The sequence below is a fragment of the Apteryx mantelli genome, chromosome 1, assembly GCF_036417845.1.
Source record: "Apteryx mantelli isolate bAptMan1 chromosome 1, bAptMan1.hap1, whole genome shotgun sequence".
Taxonomy (NCBI): domain Eukaryota; kingdom Metazoa; phylum Chordata; class Aves; order Apterygiformes; family Apterygidae; genus Apteryx; species Apteryx mantelli.
This window is the reverse complement of record NC_089978.1, coordinates 205,842,475-205,859,893: the sequence shown is the minus strand read 5'-3', so window position 1 is coordinate 205,859,893 and position 17,419 is coordinate 205,842,475. Positions and strand designations below refer to the sequence as shown.

Genomic DNA, 17,419 nt, shown 5'->3' with positions numbered 1-17,419 from the left:
AAGGCTGGGCGGAAAGCGGCCAGACTGCTAGGGACGGCTCCCCCACCCCGAAAAGCAAAAGTGGAAGCCAGCAGGTCTCTGCCAGCTAGGGCAGCTGGTGAAGGTTGACAGGGTTTAACTGCTTAATTCCTACCTCTAGAAGGTTTCACAAGGGCCGGGTGCAAATGACGAGTTAGTTTTACTGCCAATCCCAGGACCATTGGCAATACCAGACATGAGCCTTTCCCCCCCAGGTGCTCCAGCGCTGGTTCACTGCACCAGCGGGAATGTCCAGGGTTGAAGACTGATTTACATTTTTCTAAAAATATAAAGGTAGACAGTATTAAGCTCTCACTTCTCTCCATTCCCATCCTTTATTTGGAAATAAATGCTGGCCTAATGGAAAGATGTAATTTTCTAGTGAATCTGCAATTTTATTCTATAATTTTTTCATTATATAGATTATTGCTTGTGCACCTTTACGTGTAAACTTACTTGTATGGAGAAATGCAGACTGCATGAGCAGTCATGTTTTAAGTTTTCAGATGCACAATAGTCCACACAAAAATTTTTAAAGCAGAGGTATTAGTCATTTTATAGAAAAGAGTAATTATTTTTCAAGTAGTTTTAATCCCTGAATACTGTCATAATGACTAAAATGACATAAGTTAACTTCAAAATAAGTATGCTGTCTGCAGTACGCCTGCTCTCTTTTCAGAATATTTGATAACACAGTGTTTTGTTATTACAGCAGGGAGCTAGTGGTACAGTCCCCCTGATTTCAGTAGACTCATTCCTCAAAGCGGAATTGCAGGGCTAGACCAGCAGCTAGAAAAAGGAAAAGATTTAGCACCTCACGTAAGAGGTTTTTGTCAGGATGACTCTGAGAACGACTAATTTGTGCTTTTCTTTTACTATCAGTATTTTCTTTTTAATCACAACCCTAGCTATACTAATACTAACAAACTAATAACAAGTGTATGTTCTATATAATATATAAATGAAGCAATAATACAAACATATGTAATCGGTATTTTATATTTGTATGTATATGTAAAATATATATATTGTACATGTGCATGCTGATTTCACATATTTATGTGTGTACATATACATGTATATATAATCTCTGTGTCTATAACATGAGACAGAATAGCATACCAAAAATGTAATATTTTAATATCTATAATACTTTTAGTCCTTACTGAAGTACACCTCCTGTTCAACTAGACTGAAGAGCTGTTGTCATACCTCAGTAGCAGTTTCATTATTTCATTACTTAACTTTCCGTGAGTATTTCAAGTTAGCCATGCTTCAGCTGAATACCAGAAGCTCTGGCACAGAACTGTGCAGACCTCTCAGTGTGTTGGTGTGCAGAAGAAACTAGTTACTCTTGTTGCAGTCATGAGTAGGTAAGATGCTATGAGGTCATCTCAGACAAAAGAATCACGTATTTCAGCTCCAAAATGGGAAAACCCCAAAAGAATAACCAAAGAAGTCTGCATTGCTTTTTACTCACCTCATACAAGTTTGCACTGTACTTTGACTGTTTTTTTTTTTCCTGGTTCAGTCCTAGGACAGAGCTTTTGCTCCGATGAAGACCCACAATGTTCCCGGGATGTTCCAGTTAAGAGCCGCATCGACTGCCACCCACAGCCCGGGGCTTCCCAGGAGAAATGCGAAGCAAGGGGCTGCATTTGGTGTTCCACCAACATGCCAAATGCCCCCTGGTGCTTCTTCCCAGAAGACAGTCCCTACGGCTATTCTCTAAATGGGAATGCAGAAAAGACAGCTAAAGGCTGGAGGTAAACTTGCCACGCGTGCTGTAACTCTGTAATCTTTAATTGCGTGGTGGCAGGGACGGGGCACCGCAGGGTCCCTTAGCTTGGGTCGGTGCCAACCTGGGTTCCCGTTCTTGGCCTAACAGTAGTTTGTTGGAGACTCTCCACACATTATTTCACCATCCTGTGCCCAGCTTGTGAAGGTGAGGATAAAGAGTGTGTTTCACCAGTCTCTCCTTAGGACAGTTAGTGACTACATTTGAGCTAGTCACACCACGTTAACAGTGAAGCAAACAGGCGCTTGTACAAGGTGATTCATCTCATCCTAAGAGCTGTGTCTTCAATAGGCTTGGAGACTTCTACCTTGGAAGTACCTATTTTATCCCTTAACTATAAGGAGAGCCTAAGCTGACTCTCTTAGATTCAGACATCTAATTTTTGGATTTAAACCAGGACAAAATAAATGCTACAACATACTACTCTCTACTTTGTTGAGTGCTCTGATCTCTATTGGTGAAGAATCAATAGACAAAAGATAGTGAAAACCATTAATAATTTGGCTGGAATACCCAAAGCACCACATGTTTGGGGTTTGATTTGAGGATGAATGTATGGTTGTACAAGTATTACTCCTCCTGCACTCCCTGGCTGTGATGTACAGGCCTTCTCACCAAATCACTGAATAGCTGAGGTTGGAAAGGACCTTTGGAGATTGTCTAGTCCAAACCTCTGCTCAAGCAGGGTCACCTAGAGCAGGTTGCCCAGGACCATGTCCAGACATATTTTGAATATCTCCAAGGATGGAGACTCCAAAATCCGTCTGGACAACCTGTAAAAAATAAACAAACACACACATCTATAAAAGAACTTCTGTAGAAACTTTTGCTAAAAAGACCAGTCTGGTGCAATCGCAGCAAGTCGAACTGAGACTGACTTTAGCAAAAGAAAGATTATGTTCAGAGATTACTTCTCTTGACAAATTAATGATTTTTTAAAGAATTGACGCAGAATAATAGAGTTTTTGCCCTGCTTCCCCCCCCCCCCCATTTTACAGTGTTTATATGTTGGGAGCTGTGGTGGTTGGCATTAAAAGGTGTTTCTGTCACAGGTTAACGCTGAACAAACTCCAGGCATTGTCGCTGTTTGGAAATGACATTTCTCCTGTTGTCATAGATGTGGAGTTCCAGACAAGAGACAGACTCAGGTTTAAAGTGAGTAGCTGGGGGAAAAAAAAAAAAAAAGGAAGTCATTTAAACTAAATACCATAAGCTAACAAAATAACCAACTCATCTGGATCCCTCCTTGCTTTGGTTTAGATTTATGATCCTAACCGCCAGCGATTTGAAGTTCCACTCAAGGTTGAATCCCCTTCTGTTGCTGCTGACGACACCAGCTATGACATTGAGGTTGCCGATGATACCTCTCACTTCAGAATCAAGAGGAAAAGCACTGGCACAGTACTGTGAGTACAAAATTTATTAACCTTTTTTTGCAGAAAGTAAGAATGAAGAGAGAAGCACTATTTCTCATACGCTCTTGCTTGGGTCTGTGGAACACGGGAGAAAAAGAACATTTTTTCTCTCAACCATAAATTGGATGTGTCATATATACAGATTTATGCCTTATCCCTAGAAAACACTCTTTGTTAATATAAATATATGCCTACGTAATGGGTGAATACATATATGCATGCAGGAAAGATTGTTCAATAAGATAAATAACTTTTGAGGGTACAGTTTCTAAGAGCACAACTTGAGGCGTTAGTAGACTGAACTTGCAGAAAGCACTGAACTGCAATTTTCTGAAATTTGTAATGTTTTAGTATGTCAGAAATTGATCACCAAATCTCTTGTCACTCTCCCAAATGTTGGTCTAGGAAACTAAAGCTTACATCCACAAAGGTCTTAGTCGTCTAGCTTCCACAGGTTTCAATGGGGTGAAGACAGTGAATGGCATTTTGGGGTCTAATTTGTCACACTGCAAAAGTACTAGTTGTTTTATCAACTTGTACTGTATTTTTAAGGTCAGTGAAAGCCCCCCACAGCAGCAAATGTCAGCAGGTTTTACAATTTCTTATTTTCTTGCCTCCAGCCAACACATCTCTTCTCTGTAACTCTATTGAGCAAAAGATTTGTTTGGAAAGAGTAACTCTATCCGTCCTAATCAAGGTGTGTTCTTGTCATTTTCATTTGGTGATGCTCCGGATCAGCGTTAGTAGCAGCCTACAACTGGCTGCAGAGATAAATTAGGGTGTTGTAGACCGCTCTGCATTATCGCATCCCTCAAGCAGGTGAAGGAGATGGATAGAACATATAAATACGGGTACAGCCGCAGCAGGACCTTGGGAGAGAAAACCAAATAAGTATACCGCTGCTCAGGGGAGTCTATGGTTGTGTCTGTATCAGCATTTTAATTCGTATCAGCAGCCCATTTCAGATCTCCTGATTATACCCAGTCGTTGTGCTTTGGCTCACATTGCAGTGGTCTGGAGGAACATGACTTGGACTCCTTCCCCACGAAACAGAGCTGGCAGGGGTGCTCCAGGAGCCCACACAGTGTCCTCTGTCTGCGGACGGGCTCCTCCCGAAATGGGTGTAGTGTGGGTGCTGGGCCCCTGGCACCACCTCTTCCATCCTTGCCCTGCACTGCTAAGGCAGCCGTAGCCTCTGCAAAGCACATGCCCAGGTTATTGGGGTATTTTTATGCATTAGAAAACGTAACCCTAAATCAAAAAGTGAAAAAGCAGGTGAGATTTTTTTTCCCCAAAAGCTCTTTGTTATACAGACTCAAAATATAAATGTTATCTTTGCAAGAAATGTAAAGATGGCATAACATGAGTGATTCATGTAAGAGAATACGGCCTCTAAAGTGGTCTGAGTCTGCAGATGGAACCACCACACTGGGTTCTTAATTAGCTGTCCATTCTTTTAAATTACAATCTTGCAGCATCTCTTTTTATAGATGTCACGGCCAATTCTGTAAAGTTTTCTTTTTACAGGCCCTTGTAAATGAATGTATTATGCATTACTCAGATAACAAAAATAGTTTAATTCCTCTTTAGACTTAACAGCTTTGTGGAAACAGTGGACTTAAGTTAAAGGCCCAATTTTTTTCTTCTTTGTAATAAGAGATTTTTGTAAGGGCTCATTAATTGGAGCTGTGATGGAGAAGGTGAATGCACAATGGAAAATAACTACCAGGTAGCTCATAGCACGTTCCCTTTCACTGCTCCTCACCTTTACCCAAAGCCCAAGAGTTTGGTCTCGGTTATTCAAGGTGTCCTCTAATTTGGGGTGTCCCAGCTAATGGGAGGGGCCCAGCATGAAGCAAACAGGGTTTGATTTGCTGAGTTGCCAAAAGCTCAACACTGGTGAGAGTCAGAGGAGGGCGAGCCAGTCCCTGTTGCGGGATTTCCAGGAGAGCGCATTTACCCACCCGCCCGCCCTGGGGCCGAGCAGGTCTCATCCTCTCCGCCCGTCTCTGCAGCAGGGCACTTGCAGGTCGCTTTCCAAAACTTTGTGCTCGGTGGCAGTGTTGGCTTTGGGAGAGGAGAGTGCTGCAAGGAAAGGAAGGTAGAGGGCAGTCTTGGTTAATATCAGTCGCCCAGATTTCAGCAGCAATGCACTGCTATTAAACATCGCCACTGAAAAAGTGAGCATTGTGTCAAGACAGTTAATGGAGTTCTTTTGAAATCCAATCATCTTTAAAAAAAGGAAATTACAGGTGAATATTACACCCAGTTTATGAGTTTTTATCCTGCAAACATTGGCAGTGCTGCTGCTAAAAGATTCTCATCAGCAGAGAGACATGGGATTTTGCATATAGAAAGGAGAATTATATGTTCCTGGGAAATTTTGTTTCATGTCAAATGGCACAGCTGGTACTTATAGATTGAAGGATCACATCCCAGCAGGGAGGAATTCCTCTCACAACCGAATCACATTTGGAGTGAAATTCCCTGTGAGAGGAGCAAAAATGCTCCTTTCATTCGTTTGTTCGTCCAGCCCATCAGAGTAATTGAATGTGGATGCTCAGAAGTATCTGCATATCCTAATTTATAGGGATTTGCAACTTCCCTAGTAATCATAAGAATTGTGCATATGGAAAACTTCTTTAAAAGTAGGAAAGTAGGTTATACTTTCTGACATGAAAGCCATGGGCGGTGGCATTTGCTTGACTAGAGAGGACGAAGCTAAAGTAAATGGTGTTTCAGAAGTATTCCCAGCAATGATTGCACCAGTTGGCTAGATCCAGGGGAGTACTGGTGACGTGTGTGACATTAAGCAGACTTTTGCACTGTTTAAACCTGCCCAGAAGCAGGTTCAGCCACACATGAGGTCTGCATCCAAGCATAGGCTCGCTGGATGCCACAAGCCAGCAACAGAAACCTCTGTGGATCCGCTGGGAATTTTGTCCCTGGTGTAGACAAGACAGGAGTATGCAAACTGTTTAAAGCCTACCAGCAGGGCAGTCAGGTCAGCATGTCTTCCCCCTTTTGCCACTGTGCTGCAGCAGCAGCAACCACTGTGGCCCAGCCCAGCCATGGGCCAAGATTTGCCTAGGAAAACCCCAGCCAACAGCGGGTGCAGGGGCAGCTGCACCAGCGCTAGGGGGATGTGACCGAGGACAAAGCAGTCGTCCTGCACTGCCTCTGAGGCTGATGCTAGCGGTTGTTTCAGAGATGTCTCTGAACGTGGTGCTTTTCCAGCCTTGCTCTGTGGTTGTCTCCCCTCCCTGGAAGCCTGAGCTGATCCCCACCACCCAGGGGTGGTGGGGATGAATGAAGATACCTCCCTACCAGCCGAGGCTGACATGCATGATGTTGTGTTTCTGTGCGAGTGACACTGCTTTCCTGAGCATCATCCCGAGCAGCACAGCTGGGAGCTCACCCCTTCCCAGCACCCTTCCCAAGTGAGTGAGGTGTAACATCTCAAAGGCTGCACACAACATTTATATCCCGATTGGCCTGGCCATTTCCTGTTAGGCATGTAGGAAGCACCCTCTTTCATTCGGTTTTCTAGGGAGGTAAGGAAAGAGTCTGTGGTATTCCCCTTTTCTTTCCCCTCCATGAGGTGTCGTGAATCAGTATGAGGAGAACGAAGGGCACCCAGGGAAGACTCTGTATTGATGGATGTCTTCATCTTTGCCCTTTGCCTTCTCCCAGATAGACTCAGCAGCAAAGGCACTAAACCCCTCGTTTCTCCTCTGAACCCCTCCTGAGCTGGGAATTGCTCCTCCAGGGACCCCAGCACATCTGGGGCCAAGCACTGAGTTGCACAGTCTGCTGCCTCCACGCTCAATGTGACATGTCAGAGGAGGTTGCAAGGGAAGTGTCCCTGAGAAACAGTCAAGCATTTAACAGCCGTAGGGATTTCTCTCGCCTATTTTAAGATGCATACGGCTGTGGCCTGCTATCTCAGTGAGCAGCTGAGTCAATCATTCAATCATTAATCTTCATATGCACACAAATATTGATCAAAAATAGTTGATGTGGACAAATGAAGGCTATCTGGCCGTTGCTGCAATTGCACTCCCCATGTTTGAATGGATAATAAATAGTGTCTATACAAAAACAGATCCCTACTCACTGCTGGACCTTTTTGGCATCTCTGAGGAAGGCTCTCCCATTGTAAAGCAATCCCAAACGCTCAGAAATCTGTTTTCCATGACGCACTTTATCTCTCACCAGCAGCTTCGCAGTGTTGGATGACCCACTAAAAAAAAACCAAACTAAAATTCCTCATAATCCCCAGAGTGTTGTCTCTCCTTGCTGGGGTACTGTGATACGACTGATACAATCCGCATGGGGAACAGTCCATTTTAAGCAGAAACATATGATTTTGGGTAGTTCACTGCAATAGTTGCTTTGAACATCCACATTTTTATTTCTCATTCATCCTTTCCATAGTGCAGCCTCTATCCTAGGTTTAATAAATGTGTTTGTGCTTTAAACTTTTTAGAAATGAGATAACAGAACATATGAAGATCACAGCAAGATCATGTTCCATCCATTTGATATAAAAATCCATCCCAGCTCTGCCACTTGTGTACACAAAGCCTCCTTGTGAGGAATGATTTAATACCACATCACTGAAAATATTGCAGGGGAGGGGAAGTGGAAATCTAGAGACTGCAGATACTCCTGAATGTGATTTATAGGCATTTCTCCCACTCGTTGCACGCAAGGAGCCTTTGTGATAGCAGGACTACCTAAGTATTGGCTTGAGGAAGGCAGGATAAATTCAGAGCTATGTGTAATCACAATAACCAGGGAGAGGAATGAATTATGTAAGGGAAGAGCCATTAACAGCTGATTGCAAACCTCATGTGGAGTCAGGATCAAGAATAAAAAGCAAAGTCCCACTACATTTTCAGCTTGCTCCAAGGTAATCAGGCAACAGCTACTGCTTTGCCTGCATGGGGTCAAGATTAGATGGGGTCATGCAGGGAAATGATCCAGGCACCACTGGGTGCCCTGAGACCTTGGAAATGCCGGTGGGCGGCTCTTGGCCTGCCTCCACGTCTCCTGCCCCGTAATGCATCTTAGCTTTCTTCCACACTCTCCCTCTTACCTCACTTGTTCTCATCCACCGCTTTCATTTTTCTTCCCCATCTGATCTTGCTTGCTCCTGCCCATTTTCCTTCCCCTTTTCTGCATTCCTGTTATCTCATCTGTGGCCCAGGCAAGTCCTCCCCTTTGCAGGGAGTAGGTCGGATTAGAGGTAGGGGAAGGCAGAACTCTGTAAAAATGCCTGGTGTTTTTCATTTTGCCTGAGACATAACCAAAATCTGCAGCTGATTTAAGGCTCCAGGTCTTTGATCTGAACCATGAGAAACAGGGACTGGGCCACGGCCTTACACCCTGCAGGTAAAATTCCTGAACTACAGGCTGTTTGGGGTAGTTGAGGCTGCAGGGAACCTTTCCCCATTCCTACAATTCCACAGAAATACCTGTTTTGACAAACTGGCATGATCTGTGGCAAAATGTTTTGTCAAGAAATTTGCAGTCAGCTTTAGTTTAATAAATCATTGCCCACACTACCCTAGCTGATCTTGCAGCTCTTCTGGGGAAGCGGCCTGCCACTGGCCGGGACTCTGTACTAATCAAAACAGGATAGAAAGTTGGGCTGCAATAAGACAGGTGAGGGCACAAAACTGAGCAGGCTGAAATGCCTCTGCATCATTTAGTGACATGGTCTCTGGCTGAATATTATACTATTTTCCTTTCTGCTCCTACCACTAACAACGGCAAACACTCGGAGAAGTAGTATAAAGTATGTGTATGAAGGCTTAAAGAAAGTATAGACTTCTTCAAGAACAGAGAGTAAAAGGCCTGGAACTGTTTGCTTTAAAGCAGAGATAAATAACACAGACATACTAATTCTGCAGTGTGTAATGACTCTGTGGGACTCATGGCCCCAGGGCAGTACTGACACGGGAAGTTCAGCAGGATACACATTCATGCATAATAAAAGATAATCTGTACAAAAAATAATAATTATTTTTGTCTCCATGTCTCACAACATAAACTAATTCTCTGAAAACAGCCAGAAACTTCCTCCATAAGCAGGTTATTGAAAAACTGTCTCCAAGTAACATCTTATGCCACCCTCTACAATATCTGGCATGGGCCATTGCTGGAGACAGGCTACAGAAGGATGGACTATTGATTTGATTTTCCTCTTTAATATCCGTTCTCCAAGTGACTTTTACTTCATGATAGCATATGAATAATGGAAGGCAGAACATTTTTCCCAAGCCAAATAAATGCTCCATTCTCTCTGTTTAAAGTTTGGAATACCTTGCTTGCTCTTGCAGTTGGGAAGACATGTAACAAACAACAAAAATCTAATCAAGATCTTCCCTAATTTCCAGAAAGGCCTCTGCAGAGTTCAGCTGCCTTTTTTATTGATTGTGGTAGTAAGCACAGACACCACTTACCATGAAGACGTTTTTACATAGGCAAGGCTATTAGAATGATTTATAATGCCATTGTCTTAAACTGCAATTTTGCTGAAAGCAACAGGAGCAAACTGTGTGCAGCATGGGTAGCTTGAGTTTGCTTCTAGTTTGTAAGAGACATTATTTTGGTCTTCTAATCATTAAGATTTATGTTACATAGGCAAGAAGTATTTCAGGTCTATTCCTTATCCAAGTGTTTTTCAGAACAAAAATGAAGCATTATATATCTAGCAGTTTATAGGAGGTGCCCTGACACCATGATGATGAATGCAGTAGAAGTAAAGCAGAAATATGTCAATAGCTGTAAATATTTCCTACAAATAATTTTTTACAATGTCATGTTTGTGGAAAATCTTTTGGAGGGTGCTAATTCTCTTCTCCTACTTGTTAGATCACCTTAAGAATAAGATAAATATATAAAAAATTCTTCTTGGCACACCTTTTGCAGGCCAGTGGTGCCTGCAGTTGCTCCAAGGATTGTAGCTAATAAGGTATGCAGCGGCTGTGAGAGAATGAAAACATTTTTCAGAAATCTGAGCGCTATGGAAAATCACAGAGACCTGGGCTCCTAAGGCTGATAATCCCCCCAAACTCAAGTAGGGTGAGTTAGAGGTCCACGTATATTTGAGGATCTTCTAAAAATAGGACACATACTCCTCAGTCAGAAAGGTGCTTTACTGCTTTATATGCAGCCTGCACATGCAGAGCTAGCCCGTGCTCTCTGGGAACGAATGCAATCAGGCAGAGCTCTGCTGGGAGGCTTAGACCTGCTTTTCTGACATACGCGTGAGGTTTCCACCTGCATTTGCACACCGAAGTGAAGAGGGCAGAGATCACATACAGCGTGCGCCCCTCCGCAGGGCTGTGGCTTCCAAAGGAGCTGGAGACCAAGTAAAGCCAACATTAGAGGGAACGTTTTCTCAGTGCGAGCAAGCAAGAGAGACATGCTCATATCTTAAAGTAATGAGCTCATTTCTCTTGGGTTCATTACAAAAAATAAAAGTGGCTCAACCTAAAATGATTTTGAATGTCTAAATAATGCATTATGCATGTCCTAAAATGATGTATTGTATACTCGTCCCAAGTCTCCTAATTCTGGAGGTTTTGTGAGCCCTCTTAGCGTGTGCCAACAGCTGTTCACTCACGGCAGGCAAGAGTTAGTGCTCTGCACCGTCGTACAAGCAGCAGAGTTACTGGTCTCCAATAAACTTAAACAGAGCGAAGTTCTTCAACCAGGTAAACTATCACGTTCGGTTTGTCTTACAAAGGATAGGTGATTGCACTTCTGCAAACTGTTTTATACTGCCTTTTACTCATCCTTCTCCAGCACCATGAAAATGTTAGTCATAAATTGCTCCTTCAACATGAACTAGATATTTTATCTATCTGCTTACCCATCTTCTTTAAAAACTACTTCACCGGTTCACTGTACTTACATTGGGTCCCGGTGGCCTGAGGGATGCTTGCTGGATGTTGAATTGTTCTCAGTTCATGTACTGGCCAGAAATGTCAGTTTTTATGCAGTCCTTTTCACTCCTGAGTCATTCTTTTTTCCTGATGAGAGGTTAAAAATAGAGAGGTTTACTCTTAGGTATAATGTGCAGTGTTTGGAAGAAAGCACTATATTTTATCAATCAATCAGACTTACAGGACAAGCAGCAGTTGAATATTAGCAGTCAATAGCCCAGATAGGAATATCAGGAGTAGAGTTTATTTTTCTATAGGCAGGGATATAGCTACCACAGAGGCATTAAAGGGTTAGTATTTTCAAAAATGACTAGAGTGCAACTATTCTGGTGCAAAACAAAGCGTTCTGTTATTCACAGACTTTTCCACGTGTAACTTCTGGTAGGGGCTTAATTTTTAACAGTGGACAACCTCTCAGATGTATTCCACATTTTTACATTCCTTCTATTGTCATCACGACACTGTTATGATTTGTAAGACTCTTGGAGGAGAGTCATGCAAAAGCCTGTGCATAGAGTATCATTTTATGTTGCCTCCTGTTTTGTTACTTCTATCAGCTTTGAACCAGCAGGAGGGGAGGTGGGAGAAATAAAACCTTTTTTTTACTGTCTCCAAGTGTTTGAGGAATGACATTTGTTTTTCATTTAAATGATTGCTCTTCCCCAGCATAACCCAAACAAATATTGTGATGTTCTGAAGTAACATAATAGCTTACCACAATGCAGCCACTTGCGAGAGGAGGCAAATGGAAAGGTGTTAGGGGAAAACTTGCCTATGCTTTCTTTCAGAGGGATAAAATGGTGGCTACAAAAAAAAAAAAGTGTCATTGCCTGCTTTGTGATAGTTTTATGTTGTAGCTAACACTGTATTTAGCATGTGGCCATTCCAACCACCAGGAAGACCCTAATGATGGAAAGTGGTGGCTTTGCAGCACGGTGAGGAGCGCTGTGCTGTTGGGAACGGCAGCCCTGGGCACCGTTTTGGTGACCCGATGCAGAAGTTCAGTGCGTGACAGTGATACGGGGGAATGCCGGAGGTATAAAACAGTATTTCTGTACTGTTTAAAGACCTGGAGGGGCAGAGGCTGTGTTACCGGGGTTGCAGTTTTTGCCACCCTGGGTAGGGAGTGGACTGGCCAAATAGCAGGAGCACTTGTAATACCATGGTAACACTAATTGCTCTCACGATGGGAAATGTCAGTGCTGAAATGCGGGTACCAGGACGTATACAGCCTCATGTCCTCTGGGCAGGCATCATGGAGAGTGCTCAATGAGTTAGGACAGCTATTTAAGCTCTTCCCAAAGCATTTCCCCTCCGGCATCCTTTGCTTTTTACATTACCCTGTGGTCTGCTCAGAGCAGTGACCGTGCCTCACTCGGCACAGAGCCAGGCTGTGTGACAGTGCTCCTTGTGCCGGGAATATAGCCCGAGAGCACGTCTGTCCCCCTCCTTAGCAGCAGCAGCCTCACACAGAAAGGCCTCTGCTTGCCAAGGGCTGGATCTGGATCTCAGGGATATGCTGTGCACATTAACCTTCCTGTAAGAAAATAACCTTACCCAGTACCGTGTGTAGGTGGAGGAGATGATGGAAGGGAAGGAAAGTCACTGCTGGCAAACAACCGATTCAACAGTTAAATGCAAATTCTTATTTTCCCTGCTTGTGAAAAAGGCCAAATAATAGACTTTTTCAAAATGCATAGACCCTTTACGTGTGCTTGGCTCCCGTACTTGTCCAGGATACTTTAGGGATGGATTGTGCCTGAATTTTGTATAGGGAGGCACAGGGTGCCTTGGACTCACCTCTGGATGTCCTTCTGAGCTTCCCCTCGGGGGAGAGCAGAGCATGTGGGCAGCTTCAGCTCCGTACAGGACCGGTGGTGTCCTTCCAGTCCACCGCCACTCCTAGTAGCGAGGACTCGTCCCTGGCAGGAGGGTGCGCAGCTTGTTCGACGGCACTGGTGGGAACCAGAGCTCCCGAGGAGCGCTCCCCCTTGCAGGTGTAGTGCTGCTCCACCACTGATACAGCCCAGCTTCCACTTCTCTGATTTACTGGTCAATTTGATCAACCATTTAATTTTGTCAAAATCATTGACAAAACACCATTAAAAGGAGAGTTAAGCCTCTTCCACGCTCTATGGCTTTGGCTCATTTATTTTAATTAGCTGTAACAAATTCATGGTTAAACAAGGCTCGAGAGGGTGCTATATAAATGCGGTACTCATGGCATACGTAGTGCCATTAACGAAACGCTTCTCCACAGCTTGACTATGTTCTTCCCCATCTAGCTTGCAGCTCATTATAGCACTAGAGAGAGGAAACAGGATGTAACACCTAATTAAAATGTGAGCCTGTGTCCACAGATGATTCAATAGAAATAAAGGCATTCAGCTGGCAAGAGAAGCAAGAGAGAATCACAATAAAAACATCTCATTCAAGCAGAATCTGGAGGAAGATGTCACTCTGCTGTGCTAAGCGCCTGCATAAAGTCAGGTGTAACAAGAGTATTTGGGTCCTGATCCAGCAAAGCGTTAAATGTAAAAACTGATAACAACTAAGTGTCTGTTGTTCTCATTAAGCATTCTGAATCCCACTGCGTAATAACAATCTTCAGCCTGCCCCGTTGGTTGTCATAGAAATAGCACAAGCGACCACTTATTTTGGTAATAGGATTATAGATAGTGTCTTCTCTTATTTTAGTTGTTCTTTTTAAAAATATACTGATGCATTTGATTGTGTAAGTAGATGAGATGTCTGCTGCCATTGCAAGATGAATTTAATGAGCGTTAGGTTAAGTACCTTAGATGCATGCACAGAATTCCTCTTCATATTGCATGTTTTTATGTTGTTGCCATCCCATATACCAGAAAAAGTCTAAATATACAGATATGAGCTTAAAACGATGAATACTAAACATAAACAAAATAATCATCTCTCTCTCTCTATTTGTCACAGGTGGGATGCATCCCTGTCTGATCTGATTTTTTCCAACCAGTATCTACAGATTACAACTACAGTGCCATCCACCTCAGTGTATGGGTTTGGTGAACATGAGCACCTGTCCTTCAAACACAGCATGAACTTCGCTACCTATGGCATGTTTAGCAGGGATCAGTCACCAACGGTAACTGAGTTAATGCCACATTTTGTCTTAAACTTATATCATAAAAAGGAAGTGGCAAACTACAGCTTTGCCAAGGGAACATCTCTCTCTATATGATAATACTGCTGATGTGATTGACAGCAAAGACTGAAAAATGTGCTGTGTCACGTTTTGTAGGTGTCATATGTTTTAATTAAATGGCAAAATCGTGAGTCATTCTGAGGTGACTTTGAAACTTTTCATCAGAAACCTTCTTATAATGCAGTTAGTTGTCAGCAAAAAAATACTGTGTGCGTCAAGATTCGGGTTCAGAAAAGCACTTAATTCCATGCTCAGGTCAATCTCTGTTCATCCAAACAAGCTGGACTTCAACAGGACTCGTTCTTGGATTAAATATTTGACTAAAGTGGAGTCAGTTTGATGATTCTATTTTAACTAGCAAAGCATTTCTTACCCATGTAACTTTGGGTGGTTTGGCAGAATATGGAAGGTTTAAATAAGAGACACCAGTAAGAAGCACTGTGATGAGGCAGAAAAAAATAATTCTTTTGTTCTATCAATTTAACTTCACACTGGTTTAGGTGAAAAAAAACCCCCAGCCTTTCAAAACAAGTCTATTTAACTATAAATGAATTTATTTCCTTGTATTTGCATGTGTACCCAGCTGACAAAAACTGTGAGAAATGGCAAAACATAACCATACCTAATGTATTGTTTATGTTTCAGCCATTTGCCAATCTTTATGGAGTTCACCCTTTCTATATGTGCGTAGAGACTGACTCCAATGCCCATGGCGTTCTCCTTCTGAATTCCAATGCACAAGGTAAGAAGATATGTGGGTTCCCTATATGGACTACATACATATACAAAGATGCTAAATCAGTAAATATAAATAACTATTTTACCAATTGCTTTTTCAATGTGGTACAAATATGACTGACTGTTGCATAACTGAGTTTCCAGGAATTGCTATAAAGTTTTCAAAGAGATCTCATTAGAGTGACTGTTAAACAAGGTAAGGTACTTTCAATGAAAATATATTATTAATTTTTTGAAAATAGATGCACATACCAGGGAGAGGAGAAGATGGAAGAAATTTCCTCTGGGATCAGCATAACTGAAACAAATCAATTTAGGTTAATCCTATATTCTGTCTGTGGAGAATAGTTTTGCACGTTGCCATGGTCACCTTACCGTATTAAGCTAGTGGTGTAATTTGAGAAAAGGGGAATCTTCACTCAGTCTACAAAATCAGTTTCCCCTGGCAGGCAATGACTTCCCATAAGAAGATTAAAATAGCATAGAGGAACCCTAAGCACAAGGTTGTGGTTCCTTTTTATTTAAATGAAAGTGAGACAAATGAATCTTTGCAATATGCTCTATGTGCGATTCTGTGGATTTATTCCTGCACAGTGCAAATCTGAAAGCACAGGTTACAAAAACACTGGGCAACTGCTAGCCTACTTGCAGACCCTGTTTGTCCTCCTGACCATGCCCAGGAGGAGCCAGGCGCTGCCTTGCAGGAGCACCCCTTCCGTTGACTGAGCTGCTGCGTGGTGAAGAGCCCAAGCTGCACAGGCCTGGCACAGAGATAATGTGTACTGAGAACCTCGTTTTCCCTTTCAGATGTTTCTCTGAGTCCAAATCCATCGTTAACTTTCCGCACTATTGGAGGCGTCCTTGACTTCTATGTGTTCCTTGGACCAACTCCTGAAAACGTAATTCAGCAATACACTGAGGTTAGTGGAGAAGTGCATATAGCATACGGAGTAGTACCTTGTAACGAACTCCCATTAGGATCTGGTAATGTTATCTGGTAGTTCAACCAAAGCTTTGTCCTGCTGCGTTTACACAAAGCTGTAGCTTACATGGTAAGGCAGGTGGGGACAAACAGTGGAAAAATCCTGTGCATACATTAGCAGTAAGAGGAAGACTAAGGAAAGCATAGACCATTACTTAAGGGGAAAAAAGAAAAGAACAAAGGACATAAAAAGGCTGAAATGCCTTTTTTTTCTGAAGTCCTCTCCCAAATGTTCAATGCTGTCCAGATACTTAAATCATTTTAACAAGGGGATAGCAAAACCACTATTGTGAAGAGAATGGTGGCTACTTGGTCTTTGTACCTACTGGAATAGAGCACTGGGTTAGTACGAAGAAGATTAAAATTCAGTGCTAGGAAAATCCTTTCTTACTGTAGGAGGAATTAAGCACGGGAACAGACTATTCCAGGAGGCTGTGGAACGTCCACTGTCAGAAATTTTCCGGAACAAGTTAGACAGATGTCTGCCAGGAATAATCTGCATTTACCTACAAACCAGTGGTTGATCTAGTGGACATTCTGAGATGCTTTCCAACCCTTCCTTTCATTGGCATAATCATATTGTTATACACAGCCACTCTGTAATTCGAACTGAGCAGTATTTTGTAAAAAAAAAAAAAGGGGGGGGGATCTAGAAATGTTAGTAGGCAAAAGACTACTAGGAATAGATCAAAAAACATATCAAGAGCCATAGACAAGAAAACTTCCTGTCGGTGTCTGGCCTGCACTGTGCATTACCACAGCAGGGGTACCTTTTCTCTTTCAACTCCTCTGGGATTTTTCCATAAGGGAAGTATCTTTATCTGTATACTTGGATTCTTATTACAGGGCCCATTATCACAGCATATGAGCACCATCTACAACACAAAAATCAAAAATCTCATATGGTTGGTACTATAATTTTCTTTCTGCTTTCTTCAGGACTGCTGGGGTCTGGTTAAATTTTAGTTACGTGTTTCTTTCCCTTTCCCCTGCTGTCCCTTGTGCTAAGAGTATTTTTCTTTCACAGAACAATAACACTAACATTTCCCAAATCACAAGTGCTGTTGCAGTAGTTTATCCTCATTACAGTTAGTGCTTTGAGTGCAGACCCTTTTGTGCCACCTGTGAGTTCCCCGGTTCGTGGGAAGGCTGCGGTTTCTCCAGGAGCACACTATGCATTTGGCTGAGGGAGCCAGACCGTGTTTCTGACACTTCTCCCCTTTTTGTCTCCTTGATTTGCGTGAGTCAGAGAGTTTGCGAGTGCAGGAAACAATGAGGAAGAGATTAGTCTGCTCTGTTAACATGATTAAAGGAGCTATTTTTTCCTTT

General features: G+C 42.7%; 1 protein-coding gene across 1 annotated transcript in view; it reads left to right on the top strand.

The window, feature by feature from the left end:
* Nucleotides 1–17,419, top strand: part of LOC106487728 (sucrase-isomaltase, intestinal-like) — a 65,484-nt gene that overhangs the window by 1,730 nt on the left and 46,335 nt on the right. Inside the window, exons 2-7 of the mRNA XM_013946523.2 lie at nt 1,550–1,784; nt 2,869–2,971; nt 3,077–3,222; nt 14,142–14,310; nt 15,016–15,112; nt 15,916–16,028. Coding sequence (XP_013801977.1) covers nt 1,550–1,784; nt 2,869–2,971; nt 3,077–3,222; nt 14,142–14,310; nt 15,016–15,112; nt 15,916–16,028 — 863 coding nt within the window. The remainder of the gene's footprint in view (nt 1–1,549; nt 1,785–2,868; nt 2,972–3,076; nt 3,223–14,141; nt 14,311–15,015; nt 15,113–15,915; nt 16,029–17,419) is intronic.